Here is a 15,679-nt window from a genome sequence, read left to right on the forward strand (position 1 = left end):
TACCAAATACCAACCTTTATCCCAACCTCCACCAAGCAGATCATATTCCATCATTACCTAAATGATTTACTAGGAAATAACCATTATAGAAATGTGACATACTATTTTTAAAATGTACTCTAAACACAATGCTTATTAGGTATTTCAAAAAGTATAGTACATATGAATCATGATCATGACCCCCAATTACTGTTTCCAAAAATAGTATACGCAAAAAAGTCAAACAAAAAAAAAGATGCAATGAATTGCTCTAAGACATGGAATCGTGAATACTCTTATTTCCTTCATTTTTTGTATATAGTGAGTATACATTTTTTTATCAGAAAAACACTATGCTAAAAACTATATGGAATCTATAATTGCCCAAATCAGGATTTAAACAATAGATAACTTTCTCCACCCAAAGATGTTTATTTGAACAAACGAAATTTCCAAACTTTCAAATATTAGATGTTTCAGCCAGTCCTGAAAAAGAATCAGTGAATCTGACCCTAATTGTCATCTCTAGGCCAAGTTATCTTTAAATATATTATTCAAAAAAATTTACAATAGCTATCCCATCCAAGCCTAAGAACGTTATTATAAATTGACCTATCCCTAGGCTTAATTTAATATGAATGAAATCATCAAAGTTCATACTATTTATGCTACTTTGCTATTTATGCAAAGTTCATACTATTTATTATGCAAATTATTTTCATTGAAGATTATCCTGTGCAAGAAGTACTGGTAACTAGGAAAATGAGTATTAACTGGGAAGCATTTTTATTTTATTTATTTATTTATTTATTTATTTATTTATTTATTTATTTATTTATGATAGTCACAGAGAGAGAGAGAGAGAGGCAGAGACACAGGCGGAGGAAGAAGCAGGCTCCATGCACCGGGAGCCTGATGTGGGATTTGATCCGGGTTCTCCAGGATCGCGCCCTGGGCCAAAGGCAGGCACCAAACCACTGCGCCACCCAGGGATCCCCTGGGAAGCATTTTTAAATGTACTAGACAAATAAGGATAAATCTTCAATGAAAATAATAAAAAAGATAAACAGTATGAACTCTGGCAATTTCTCTTAGAAAATTAGAATTTGCCTTAGAGTTGCCTCTGTTGACTTATAAGCACTGCTAGTACTATAAAGGAATAAAATCCATACATTCCTTGAAAACCTTCTCTTTTTAATAAACTAAAAAGGATACACATGAGCCTACATACGTCATGGGCCAATCATTAACAATCTAACTAACTTCTTGTTTAAACCACGTTGCACTTACATATATTAGCAAGAATCTACACAGTAAGAATGGCCATTATCAGAAAAATTAACTATGACAACTCTACTAGGGGAAACTGAAATCCGTTTAGAACCATCACTTACCTTCAGCAAAAGTCAGAATATCTCCAGCACCTATAAAATCTAAACCTTCAGTGGCAGTTCCACCAACAACACGCCATTCAACTGTCACCTGACCTAAGCTGCCCCCTGTTCTGTGGATCATGAGCTCCACTGTGGTTTGGGGCTGCTCCTGAACTTCCACATAGGAGCCATCTTCTGAGGTATTGGGACTGATACTGTAGATCACAAACACTCCAAAGGCATCACCATTTAGTGCTATGACAACTGTAGAAGTATTTGGCTGTCCTATGGTTGGTTGGTTTTTAAAATTGGCTGTGATGTTCATGAGGTGAACTTCAAGGAGAGAAATTAGAAAACTCTCATCCATCTCTGGGAAATCATCAGGAAGAATAGAAACTGTGAGATTTGCAAATTCATCACCTTCCAGCATTATGGCCCATTGCCTTGTCACAGGCTCATAGTCACTCCCAGCCACAGCCTGACCACTAAACAGAGATGCTACCCTGGTCATATTTTTCCTGTAGGTCCAGGAGTCTGAGTCATTAACCACTGGACTGATCCATGATGTCATCCAAAAACACTGAGGGCCCTCAAAAGCACTGAAAAAAGAAAACGCTGAGCATGCATGTTCTTTGAGACACAAAGTGGCACAGGCATACTGGGGTTCCTTCATTGCCGAGACATTCACCCAAGTTCTCCACAGCGGGTCAGGCACCCCTTGAATTGGCGATTCATAGTAGGACAGTAAATCTTGACCTTCCTCGACTGCAAGAGCCACTACATCAATATCAGAAGTACTGTAGAACAACAACAGCCGACCAAAGTGCCCTCCGCTAAAACATGGAGTAACAATTAAAAGACAGGTTAAGCACTCAAAGCAATCTGCGGATTACATAGAAAAGGAAATTATGGACTGCAGTTTCCACTTTTTTTAAAAGTATGTAAAGTGAAAGTACAAACACAATCATGTTCCTTAAATATATTTATCTTTCAACATTTTATTTTCTCATGTAAGGGAATCTTGCCGATTTTCAATTAAACAATAGTTATTGTTGACCAAGCTATAAAGAGGTTCTGCAAGATATGCAAATCTTGTTTCAGAATTATCAAACAGAATTAGAAAATGAATTTTCATTACCAGATTGCACTGTAACAAATAATGATAATAGCATGAGTGCACTGTAAGAAAATGCAATTACTTGCCACCAATTCCCAAGACCCCTTATTCTCTATTTCTGAAGGAGTTCAGTGAACTTTACACTGCCTCTCACACACACAGAAAAAAAAAACAAACTGAAAACCAACCACTTCATGCAGCATCTGAATATTCTTTACTTTGGAAGCTAGTTGTATTGAAGATCTAATTCAAACAAATCATAGAATAGAGCAATAACTTTCTGTGGTTACAAAGCCCAGTGATGTATAATCTATTATCTATTTCACTAATAATAGGGATGATAAACATATTGGGCTCTTCATATTGACAGGCAAAATTCAATTAACAAATTACCAAACCTATAAAGTAATTTACATTATATAACCACCACCAAACTTAAATTATTTAATTGCACAAGAGGTCATTTCCCACCACCCACAATCACCATCCCCCCACAGATGCAAGCTATTATTTCATATACCTTCGCCTAACAGTTATGTTAGCACAGGAACTTCGCTCCAGAGGCTCTTGAACACGATAAACCGACTGAACAAAGGCTACTGTACCATAAGGATTATCATTGGCAGGAATTACAATATTTGCCACTCGATCTAACCCGATAGTACCTCCACCGGAGGCATCGGTTAGTTGCACTTGGATAACCTAAAAATACAGTGAAAATTTCCTTAACAGAATCCCAGTTCTGAAATTAAAATAACAATGATGCAGGTGGAGAATCATCAAAATACAATTCATACAAGGACAAGAACAAAACATAATGTAATATGAATGGACTCAAAAGAATTCCCCCCATTACATTTATAAACCCAATATGTAACAGAATAATACATTATCGCTTTTAGTAATAAAGCACGATTATACATAACAGGCCATTTAAATTCCTTAATATTCAGTTATATAATCTTGTGAATCAATTTTAAGATCCTTGTTTATAGTCACCATTTCAATAATACATTTTTATGTCCATTCTATATGTTTTTTTATTTAGAGAAAATACCGCATGTATGTTTCATAAGTAGCTAATCTACTATGTTTCATTTCCCACATTGTTTTAAATGGAAATTCTCACAAAATTTAAACCAAAAGCCATCATATCATAACACTGCCTAAATTCAGAGAAAAGGAAAGAGAAGTGTTTTATATGTATTAACTGACATCTAATATTTCAAAACTGAAAAATGACACAGTTAGGATTCCAAAGAAATGTTATGGACCTCTATGAAAACTTGGTATTATTAAAAATAAATGCTATTAAAAGTAAATGAGACCTAGGCTTTAATAATACTTGAATTTAAAAAAAAAAAAAAAAAAAAAAAAAAAAAAAGGGATCCCTGGGTGGCGCAGCGGTTTGGCGCCTGCCTTTGGCCCAGGGCGCGATCCCGGAGACCCGGGATCGAATCCCACGTCGGGCTCCCGGTGCATGGAGCCTGCTTCTCCCTCTGCCTGTGTCTCTGCCTCTCTCTCTATCTCTCTGTGACTATCATAAATAAATAAAAATTAAAAAAAAAAAAATAATACTTGAATTTCATAATATAAAATTATCTTCAGTTAATATATGTTAGTAATGAATCAACTTTCCTATTGAGACTCTTTTTATTTGCCACCTAGCTTCTTCATCATGAAAAATAAATATCAGGAAGATATGTCTAGCTGGTATTTGTCATGTAGGAAATATTCAAAATGATCAAACAATAAATAAGTAAATGAGTAGACAATCAAAATCTAAACTTAATTAAGACTGGTTCACACTCAAGCTAAAAGGGACTCTGGATACAAACAAATTAAGAGTTTATATGAAAAGATATATTAATCACTAAACAAAAAAGTGGAAAAATACAACGTCATTGTACAAAAAATTTACATTAATGAACTGTGATATATATAAGACCTTGTAGAATATTGTTTTTGTTTATCTGTAAGAATCACTTTTACACTACCATATTTTGAAAATTCTTGCAGAAATAAATAACTTGACATTCTCTATAAATGCCACAACAGCCATCTGTTCTAGTCACTATAAGACAAGGTATGATTTACAGTGTCATTCTATACTAGCCATTCCTCTCACCTCTTCAATCTCCGGAACGTCGTCAGCCAGGACCTCTAACAACAAGGTTTGAATGGTTTCCCCAGGGGCAAAGGTCACATTACCTGAGACAACTCGCAGGTCACCAGTAGCAAGCTGTCCATTAATGGTGGCGACCCACTGAACAGTAACATTGCCGAGTGTCCCAGAATTTCGAATTATTGGCAGGTTTACCTTCACTGAGTTAAACTCAGGTTCCTCTACAATAAGTTTAGTAATCTGAAAACCTGAAGGGCAGAACAGAATTAATTTCAAATATAAAGTGAAACTGAGGCAACACAAAGCTAACTATTATCGCCTAGAGTTGATTGTTTTTTCTCCTACACAGTCTAAATATAAATAGCTAAACCCCCTCAAGTCAGAGTAGCATGCTGTGATACTAATCGTTCAGGCCTGCCAAATTTCCACACTATTACTCATTATGACAGAAACAGAAGTTACAAACTGAGAATCCCACAGTGGTCAGGCATGTATCAGTCATTAATGAAGTGGGTCTAGTGAGTTCTGTGGCTAACTGCTGGTCCACAGAGGCAACTGCTATTTTGCTCTCACGACTGATGCTATGCAGGAAGGGAGGCACAATGCTGCCAGATTTCCTGCTAGTCAAGAAAGCCCAGAAATCCAGATTTTTGTGTAAATTTATGCAAATTAATTTTTGAAAGAATTGTCAAAGATCCACAAAACACATCTAGAAGCCAGATCTGACTTACAAGCCTAAAAGTTGGTCCCTTCCGTATTTATGCTAAGATGCTGATTTATTTTTTTAACGACCACTAACCACTACTAGGGAGGGTGCTTAAATACCCTATATGTCAGTAACACCCGGTTAAAAAGGGGAACACAATCAAATTAATTCTAAGTCCCTAAAAATAAAGAAATGCATGATCTATATTGACAAGTTAAAACAAAGGCACAAACTAGTTTGGTTACCAAATAATCCATAGGGGTCATCAGAGGCCTCAATAATGATGATCGCCTCTGTTAATGCCCCTAGTTTGGCTCCTCCTGTTGTTTCATTCAGCAACTGCACAAGAAATGATTCTTCTAGTTCAGGGTAGATGTCATTAATGATATATATTGGCACAGCTTTGCTGGTTTCCCCTTCTAGCAAGACCACATCTGATGAAGCTATGCTATAATCTTCACCTATAAAAATAAAAAGCAAAATGCCGAGACTTATTCCCAAATATGATCGTTAAACATGCCATACACAAGTGGAATACTATATTAAATTCCACAGATACACTTGTAAAGCTTTTTTGAGGATATTGACTATATCGTAAACAAAAAGATTTTACCTCTCTTCCCAGAAAAAAATAGATCTGAGATCATAAAATAATGAAAACAACCTCCAGAGGGTGTTCAAGGCTATCCTTTATTTTTAGAAAGTCAGGTACGTAATTTCTACTTGTCATAACAGACATAGATGATATAGATATGATACAGATATGGCCTGAGACAAAGATACATCGCGTCATCTGTTACCACAAGATAACCTCTTATCTACAAAGAGAAACAAAATACGCACAATACTTTTTAAAAAAAGAACAGAACGGGAATTCTGACCTCACTAAAAAGATAAGTTGTACTGTTGCACAGACATACGCATGTCCGCATCATCAATGTTATAGCTGGAAACTATGGACTTTCCTAAAAATTGGATTAAAAGCTGCTACTGTATACTGCTCAGATTGGCAGTGGCTTTGTTTCTGGTCAAACGCTGGGAAGGGAAAGCAGAGAGCCTTCATATGAAGTCTAAGGGCTAATTTTCTAGAACATCGATTCATCCCCACTGTTGAACAGTCAGGCATTCCTCTAGGCTACCCATTCCACATGCACACACGTACACACACACACACAGCCCATGTAGGGACTAGGTGAGCCTGGTTTATTATCTTTTCAAGTAAACATCATATCCAGATGATTTATTTCAAAGAATGGAACATGCTATCCTATCCATTCACACTTACGTTCCTTTAAATGCACGCTAGAAAGATTCTAATTGAATAGCTCTCGGGGCAGATCTCCCTCTAGATGCTCTAACTGCACCAACAAAAAAGGCAGTCTCCTCATGTTTGCATTTGGCAATGAAATCATTTTGCTTACACAGAATAGTTAATGCTAGCCATTGCCTCTTCCACATTCTTTATAAATAAATAAACAAGCAAGATAAATGGGTTGAGAGACAAGACTGTTGCCAAGCACTGCAACCATGTGGCTGCACATTTTATCCTGCATTCCTCAGGATCATTTACACATGAATCCCTTTCAAATAACTAAAAAGTACACACAGAGAAAGCCTAACAATACTTTCCCTAGTTTCCTTTTCATTGGTCTGTGCAAATTTTAGTCATTTTAACCTTTTTTTTAAGATTTTATTTATTTATTTGAAAGAGAGAGAGAGCAGGGGCACAAGTGGGGTGGGGGGCCAGAGGGGAAGGGAGAAGTAGACTCCCCACTGAGCAGGGAGCCCAATGCTTGGGAGGTGGGAGTGTGTGGGAGGCTCTATCCCAGGACCCTGGGATCATGACCTGAGCCGAAGGCAGATGCTTAACTGACTGAGCCACCTGGCACTCCACCTGGCACTCCGGTCATTTTAACTTTAAAATTCATATACAGTTTTGCTAACATTTTTTTAAAAATTCTACAAAATCTGGGAATCCCTGGGTGGCTCAGCGGTTTAGCGCCTGCCTTTGGCCCAGGGCACGATTCTGGAGTCGCGGGATCGAGTCCGCGTCCCAGCATGGAGCCTGCTTCTCCCTCCTCCTGTGTCTCTGCCTCTCTCTCTCTCTGTCTGTCATAAATAAATAAATAAATCTTTTTAAAAAAATTCTACAAAATCTGTGTCATAAATACAAGACAAAAGCTTTATTTTTATGCCTTTAAAAAGATGCAAGAGAATTATTTTTTCTGGTTGATTTTTCTAACTACATCTGTAAGTGGCTTTGGTTAATTAAGGATATAAGTTCCCTCTAAACCACTTCACTGCTGCCTGGAGGTCTTTTCTTACCTGCAACTGCAGTTATTGGCACAGCTTTAAACTTCACAGAAACATCTGCAAATGCTCCTCCTGCTCTAGTCACGTTGATAATGGGTCCAACATGATTTTCTGCCACTCGAACAATTGGTGCTGATAGCTGAAGAGTTCCAAATGCATTATCGTTGGCAATGATGATTAGATGAGCAATAGTTTCTACCTTAGGCCCAAGACGTGGAGAATTTGGAACTGAAAGACAGAAGAAAGGCTAGTATATCAAAATTCTACCCGATGGCCAAAAGTCATCAGGAAACCTCAGCAAGATTCCATCAGCAAAATGGGAGCCTCATTTGTTGTTTCTCTCTACTATTTACATATTTAAAAAAAAAGATATGTACTGACTACTATGTACCAGCACTAATCTAGACACTGGGTTAACAAAAATCAATGAAACAAAATCCCTGCTCTCTTGTAGCTTTACATTTTAGAGAGATTTTTATTACAGAATTCTTAGCAAAGGAATAGTTATCTTACAGGAATATTTTAATAAGCATTGGAAATGTGTCAAAACTCACAGTTTATGGAGTTCCACTCAATCATCACTTTACATAATATTGCAACAGATAATGACAGTACCTACAGGACTGTGCTCTTCTAATTAATTACCAGCATGACATAAAAATTTTAAAAAACAGCATTTCAGTTGCAAAACTGAGTAGGAAAGTCATTAAGCTTCGTGCCCTCAAAGACCAGCTGCAAATCATCATACCGTAATTAAATTACTGCCTCTCTGTTTCCCTGTCCTTGCTCACAAACCCATTCCTTTTTGTCCCATCTTAGTTAAGAGTGCAGAATGCAGAGTGCAAGTCAGCCTCAATGCTACCCCAATGCTGGTACAATAAAGTGTGCTCAATACTTTCAAGGCTCTCTTCTCACTTTCCACTGATTTTGGAGACAGCAAAACTTGTTTTGAAGGCATTTAGGACCTTCTACAAACTCTCTAAATTATCTTCTAGGTTCAATTCCAACCACCACCCTTGCCAAAACAACGTAAAAATTGACCTTTTAACACAAATGAAGAACCATCAACAAATTTAATAGCAGTAAACAATTTTGAGTTGATATTTAGAGTATCTCTAACAACTGTATTATTTGGAAATATGTGATAATAAAATGTAACATTTTCTGACAATCTAAAAACAGTAACACCATTTAATTTCAGTGATAGAAACCCACAGACCATGCTAAATTATATCATAGTTAAAATAAAAAAGTATAAACCAATATAATTAAATACAACTAAATTACAAAAGAATTTGCCAGGCATTGTTCTAAGCACTTCTCTTGTGTCAAGTCATTTAATCCCTATGCCACCTCTATGGGGCAGGTAACACTGTCCACATTTCACCGATGAGTAATCAGAGGCACATAGATGGTGAAGAAGTCATAAGGTATCATGCCAGTACCTGCTAGACACAACAAGAGGCATCCTGTGAGGGTTTATGTAATCCCTTGCTCCCTATATACAATTCCTCATCAAGCCAGGTATAAAACCTTCAATTATTCAAACTGTTCATACTGTGCTCTGAGCTTACCCAGGTGCTGATCACCAGTCTTCTCACAGTGCTCTCCTCCAAGTTAATGATTATACTCAGAGTACAGTAACAGAGACCCTATCAGGTCCTACACTGATTTTGCCTATTACACTGTAGTCAACATCACACAGATTTGCATTTAATTGTTCTTTAATTATTTCACATCTATTTTATGCCTATTGTGAATTGCCCCAAATATGCTACCTGGTTCCAGGGATGTAACAAGTATAAATTACATGTCAATTGTCTCTCCTATCCCATAGCACACTGATATCCTGCATACCTTGTTATTAACAATAACTGTTAATAGTTACTGAATGTTTACCATGTGCCAGATACTGCATAAATTTTCATATACATTATTGTACTCAAGCCCCAATGTATTTCGGTATAATAGATAAGGAAACTGGGGCTGAAAAAGTTTACGACCAATAGTTTATTACAATATATTGGAAGATAAGTTATCTTACACCAACACACATAGCTCCTAGCCACTGCTATATTTGATACTCCCTTCTGGTTTTATTTTTATCTCGCTCAATAAACTGTGAGTTCTTTGAAACCAGGCTTTATTTTATAATCCTTTTGTTTATTTATTTATAATTCTTACTTAGTAAGACTAGTCACTAGATTTTATTACAATTTATTTGCTATTAGAACTGATCCTAAATCTTGTAAAGGAAAAAAACGATGGATATTATGTGAGAATTTTAACCTTGACTATAACCTGAATATTTAATGTTAATAGTTGTCTTATAAATTTCCTTCCATAATACTGATTTGCAATTACCTACATTGTGGACAAGAATGTTGCTCACTATATAGTATATCCATAAAGGTATTACAGTAAGGTGAAGAAATTTGTTTACGAGAAACCTTAGTCTATATGGCAAAACACAGTCAACAGTCAACATGTAGCTCTTGGAATCTTACTTTTAGAATATGTAATTCCAGTTTCCTTTAGAATGTTTTATTTGTCTTCTTATAAATATTGTCCTAAAGCTGATGTTAAACTGATATCGAATTAATATCACTAATATTTCTTCATCTGCTTTTTCCCTTATTCCAGGAGATCTAGATCCTTGCCTTTGTCTAAAAACAACTTTCTAAAGTTATATGTCCTCTTAGAGAGATGTGACTAATGAACAAGGTATAACACAATAACTGCTTTCAGCTCTGCAAGCATAAGGTCTGCTCTCTACCTGTAGACACCTAACTCTAAAAGCCACTGAGCCACAACCCCAGGGGAAGTGGCTGCTACTTTTCCAAAGAAGTTGCCGCACCACATCATCTGCCCAACACAGGTCACTCCCCATTCCTATTACCAACCAGTGCCTTAACTTTCAGTGACCCACAAATGTACAGGATTTCTTACTGCTACACACTTCTGTCCCCCTTCCCTCATGCAGTTGCTGTATCCATATGCTCATTGCCAAAGAGGCTCTATGGGTGAAGGAATCTTTCAGACTGGATCAAGGTGAAAGAGACTCAGGATCTTGCCACCAGGACTGGACCTGGAACCCCCAGATTGACTCTAGAATGATTTGGAAGCTACAATATATAATACAATAGTACTAGATGTCAGTTGCACCGGATTACCCAGCAGCTTTTAACAACTTAGTTTGGGAACATAAGGGGCTCTTAAAACATAATCGTATGTTTTCAGGTGTCCCACTTCCATTTGTCTTATAAACTTCTGTAAGGCAATACTTTCAAAACTGGAGCTTACTATTTTTATATAATTTTCTACTATACCAATTCTTGATTTATTTTTTCAGGATTCTTACCTCCAATAATAATAATAACACACTAATGGTTACTTACTTGGGCGATTCTGTACTTTCTCTATTAAAGTAGAGTTCAGTAGTTCAATAAACACAGACTCCGATCTTTCTGGCTCATCATCATCCAAAATTGAAATAGTTATGGTTGCCTCACTCTGATTGGCTCTGAAAAGAGCAAATCCAGAAGCTGGTATATAGTCTCTTCCTTGAGTTGCTCTGGCTATACTAGGTGGAAAATAAGGCGGTTTTTCCATATCATCCAGCGTTGTGTATGTGACTATGACTTTTCCCATGAGGCCTTTTAACCTTATCACTGACAGCGTGATATTTTGCATTGCTTCCTCAACTTTGATAGGTCTATTTTTCTCAGAAAAGATGAAGATCCCACAAGGATCATCACTAGCCAAAACTGTTAATGTGGCATTAGTATGAACTCCCAAGGAACCACTGGAGACACTGAGGATTGACACAGAGAAGGCCTTATCCAGTTCTGGATCTTCATCTGGAAGTATTTCCAATGTGATGTTGGCACTCGTCTGCCCAATCTCAAATGTGACATTGCCAGAGGTGAAGGCAAGATCGCCATCAGGATCAGAGCCTATGCTCCAAAACAAAGTCACTTGAGACAGAGCTCCACGGCTTCTTATAATCTATAAAATATTTAATAGCAAAATGTATTAAAAGAGAGATTAAAATCACTGATTTAGAGGTTTGTAAATATAGAATGATAGCAAGATATTAAATTTTTATTTTATTTTCTACTAGTTTTTCTCAAGAATATAAGATTCTTGGAGGCAAGGCCAAGTACTACCCATCTTTGAGGACCCTCAGAGTACTTAAAAAGTGATTATTGCACAAAGCTACAAATTGATTGAACATTTTTAGCTACTAACTAAACTACAGCGGTATGTTTCCTGCAATCATAAATTAGTAATGAAGCAAATGTAATTATCATATGTAAGTATACTCATGAAAATTTTTGCTTTTACTACAAAGATGGTATATTGGTATATACTTCATTGTAAGTAATAAATGAGTGATATTTTCTGAAAAGTTAGCCATGAAACTCATTTTTGAAAACAAATTATATTTTCTTTTATCTTCAATATAATATGAAAAACTCACCAAAAAACATATTTCTCCTAAAGTTCACTAAAATATACTTCAGCAATACTTTTGCCAATAATATATTAAGGGGAATAAAAATAGCTTTAAATACAAATGTTAACTTAAAATAACATCCAAGATAGGGATTTTAGAAGACTTAATCTTTTTCCCTTAATTCTTTTTTCTTTTTTTGAATAATTATCCTTTCTAAGATTGTTCAAATTACTCCACAACAACTTATTGAAAATCTGCCATTGAGTAATCTTTCATCATTATTTATACAAAATCTGAGGAGGCTGAGCAAGCTTCTAGCTCCTCCCAGTTGTTTAACAATTGAATTCAACTTAATTCCTAACTGAACAAAGCAGAGGAGGAAGTACACACACACACACACACACACACACATCATATAGAGTTGTCATTATGAACTGGTGTTCACAAATGTTTTGGATTTTATTTCCTTTTGGGTGAGAGATGAGATAGGATTGCATTTTTCTACCCATTAACATTAGGCATGGCCATGTGACTTTTGACCATGTGACTAAGTGAAAATGTGGAAATGTTATGAATCACTTCCAGAAAGAAACTCTAAGAGCCATATGCAGTTCTCCACATCCACACTTTCCCCCTCCGTGAAGACAGAAGCACCTGCTGAGATGCTACCTCTGTGATCCTTGATGCCTCAATAACTGGTGACTGTCAAGTTAGGCTCCAGAAACACATCGGTAGAAAAACAAATCTTTGTTATATTAAGCCAGTGAGCTTTAGGAGACATTTGTTTCCACAGCCTAAGTGAATTAATACAAAATCTATGTAAATTAATACTTGTATGACTCTACTATATTCCTTAAAGAGTCAGGAGTCCTCAAAATCATAAGACAAACTTATATGCAAAACTACATACAAAGACAAATGTCAAATTACTATTCAATTATTAATCTGTATTGTGTGTTCCACTAGGATCATTCCCCCTGTACCTAAAAAGGAAAAAAAAAAAAAAACATAAAGGACACCTTCATAATACAATAAAAGTTTTAAAAGAACAGAAAGTGTCTAAGACTGGAAGAAAAAATGTACTCACATTTAATATAACAGTGCTGTACCCATCTTCTGGTTCAGTTCCACTGACAAAGAGTGACTCAGGGCTAAATTCAAATATACCATGAGCATGGTCAGAGGCTGCAATTGTCACTAGTATTTGTGAAGCCACTCCTAGACTGGCTGCATGAATAAGTTCCAACAAATAGCAAGAAAATGTTAATAAGTAATTTACAAACCAAAGGAAAAGCCAAGGAACAACTTTTTGAAAAGAGTTTTACCATTCATTGAGTACATTCTAATTTGTTTTAGAAAGAAAGGCAGACACAAATGGTTGCCACACATATTCATGCTTTTATGACCTTTCTCTATTTTGGCACCATCATGATATACAAGTGCTGTATAAGCACTTGGAGATGAATAAGGAAAACTTGTTTTTCTTTTTCTGCCCTATGAAAGAGAACATTCTTCCACACAGAGTATATGAGGAAAGTCTCCCACGACCTTTGCTGACCTCAGAAGAACAGGAGCCAAAATGACTCTTACCTTCATGAAACAGCTTCCCTATGATTATTTATCAATCTGACTGAACAGATTCTTGGTTTCTAAATGTGCATGAGTTCTAGGTCTATTTTATTATCATATTATGATATTATAGATCTACCTCTCCTGGCGCCCAAACACTCCAGTCTTGTAACTAAAGAAGTGCCAATACCTACAGAAATACTGAATTTTTTTCCTAAGAAGTATATTCAACTATTATGTTGTATTAATATATACAGACAGAAAATGAACAATTCCAAAAGTAACACAGTAATTAAATACAGTAGTTACATGAGGCACTGATGAAAGTTAGGAATGAGAAGAGTGGCAACATGAGTTCTAACCTTAAAATATAAAACCTGAAATTGTGAAAAAGGAACATTTGAGGATTAGAAAAAGTTCTCCCTCCAGAAATGAGTATTCTATGCATTTTTCTCCCAATACAAAAAAAAAAGTGTTTGAGGTAAAAAGCTGAATCACGCTTGCATATGAATCAAATGCATTCTCTTTTGAGTATTCCCTCCCACTCACTGACAACTTATTCTCCCCATTTACTGCCTTTTTAATTTCTTTTTTCCTGTTTTGATTAAATGCTACATGTAAAGACTGCTGGTTCTTTCTGTAAATACAATAAGCATGATACATTTAACATAAAAATATAAATGTTCTAGGTATTCAAAGCTATGTAAAATATTTTTTAAAAATCATTTTATGACTGATATTCAAGCAAAATTTCTATTATAGTTGGAATCAAGAAACTCTATTGGGTTCATACTAAGGGAAGTCTGGGCTTTGGAGGCAGGCAAGGACTTGATTCTGGCTTGATCACTTTCTAGGTAGGTAACTATAACACAGAGTAAATATAAAGTTGCTGTTATGGTTACTGAGATAAAATATGTAAAGAACCTGCACACAGTAGGTATAAATAATTGGTTAGTATTGTTGTCTCTGAAAAGAAGAGTTAAAATGTAGACTAGTAAAGGGCCTTGGAAGAGCTGCTTACCATGCTTGTGAATAGTTGGAAGGAAGAATTCCATGTCCCCGTCACCACTACCACTGCCATCAACCCTAAAGAATTCAGTCACTTCACAAGAAGACACAGAGACACACCCACACAATACACATTGACACAATGAGAAAATGGAGAGCTCTTAAAACATATCCAGAAAAGATGAAAATGTAGTAATAGTCACCCTATGACATGCATTCTTCCACAGAAAATATATTTTTAAGTGGTAAAAGTATAACACTATTTTTGAATGTAAAAGTATAACATTAGTCAAGCTACCAATTTATTGAAAAGTCATCCATAGCATTAGGAAATACTCCAAGTAAGTTGTAATTGGTATTTCCCATTTCTGCCAACTTAACCAACTGACTTTTTTTTTTTTTTTTTTTTTTTATGATAGTCATACAGAGAGAAAGAGAGAGGCAGAGACACAGGCAGAGGGAGAAGCAGGCTCCATGCACCGGGAGCCTGATGTGGGATTCGATCCCGGGTCTCCAGGATCGCGCCCTGGGCCAAAGGCAGGCGCCAAACCGCTGCGCCACCCAGGGATCCCAACCAACTGACTTTTTTTAAAAAGATTTTTATTTATTTGAGAAACAGACAGAGAGGCAGAGGCACAGGCAGAGGGAGAAGCAGGCTCCATGCAGGGAGCCTGACGTGGGACTGGATCCCAGGTCTCTAGGATCACGTCCTTGTCTGAGGGTGGCGCTAAACCACTGAGCCACCCGGGCTGCCCAACCGTCTTTTTAAATCACATACTTAAAGCAATGTAAATTGTTTTTAACATTTTAAACATTTTAAAAATATTTGTGGTTGTGTATAATCACATGGTTAGGCCTATATGATTATGACTATAACAGAGTCACCTTACCACTCACCTCAATCAACTCAAAATTAGCGAAATGTGTCTAACATTTCCCTCCAGCCAAAGGTTCAAATTCCCACTTTATTTACCATTCTCAGAGTTGATCACCCTTTTGCTACTGACATGGCAGAAAGAACCCTAGATAA

At 36.3% G+C, this 15,679-nt stretch overlaps 1 protein-coding gene across 1 annotated transcript in view; it reads right to left on the reverse strand.

Moving 5' to 3' along the window:
* Positions 1–15,679, reverse strand: part of ADGRV1 (adhesion G protein-coupled receptor V1) — a 529,718-nt gene that overhangs the window by 410,702 nt on the left and 103,337 nt on the right. Inside the window, exons 26-33 of the mRNA XM_025992909.2 lie at positions 14,663–14,743; positions 13,160–13,299; positions 11,012–11,621; positions 7,626–7,841; positions 5,546–5,761; positions 4,598–4,842; positions 2,990–3,171; positions 1,374–2,185 (exon numbers count right to left, since the gene is read on the reverse strand). Of these exons, the coding sequence (XP_025848694.2) occupies positions 1,374–2,185; positions 2,990–3,171; positions 4,598–4,842; positions 5,546–5,761; positions 7,626–7,841; positions 11,012–11,621; positions 13,160–13,299; positions 14,663–14,743 (2,502 nt within the window). The remainder of the gene's footprint in view (positions 1–1,373; positions 2,186–2,989; positions 3,172–4,597; positions 4,843–5,545; positions 5,762–7,625; positions 7,842–11,011; positions 11,622–13,159; positions 13,300–14,662; positions 14,744–15,679) is intronic.

This window comes from Vulpes vulpes, chromosome 14 (genome assembly GCF_048418805.1).
Source record: "Vulpes vulpes isolate BD-2025 chromosome 14, VulVul3, whole genome shotgun sequence".
Lineage (NCBI taxonomy): Eukaryota > Metazoa > Chordata > Mammalia > Carnivora > Canidae > Vulpes > Vulpes vulpes.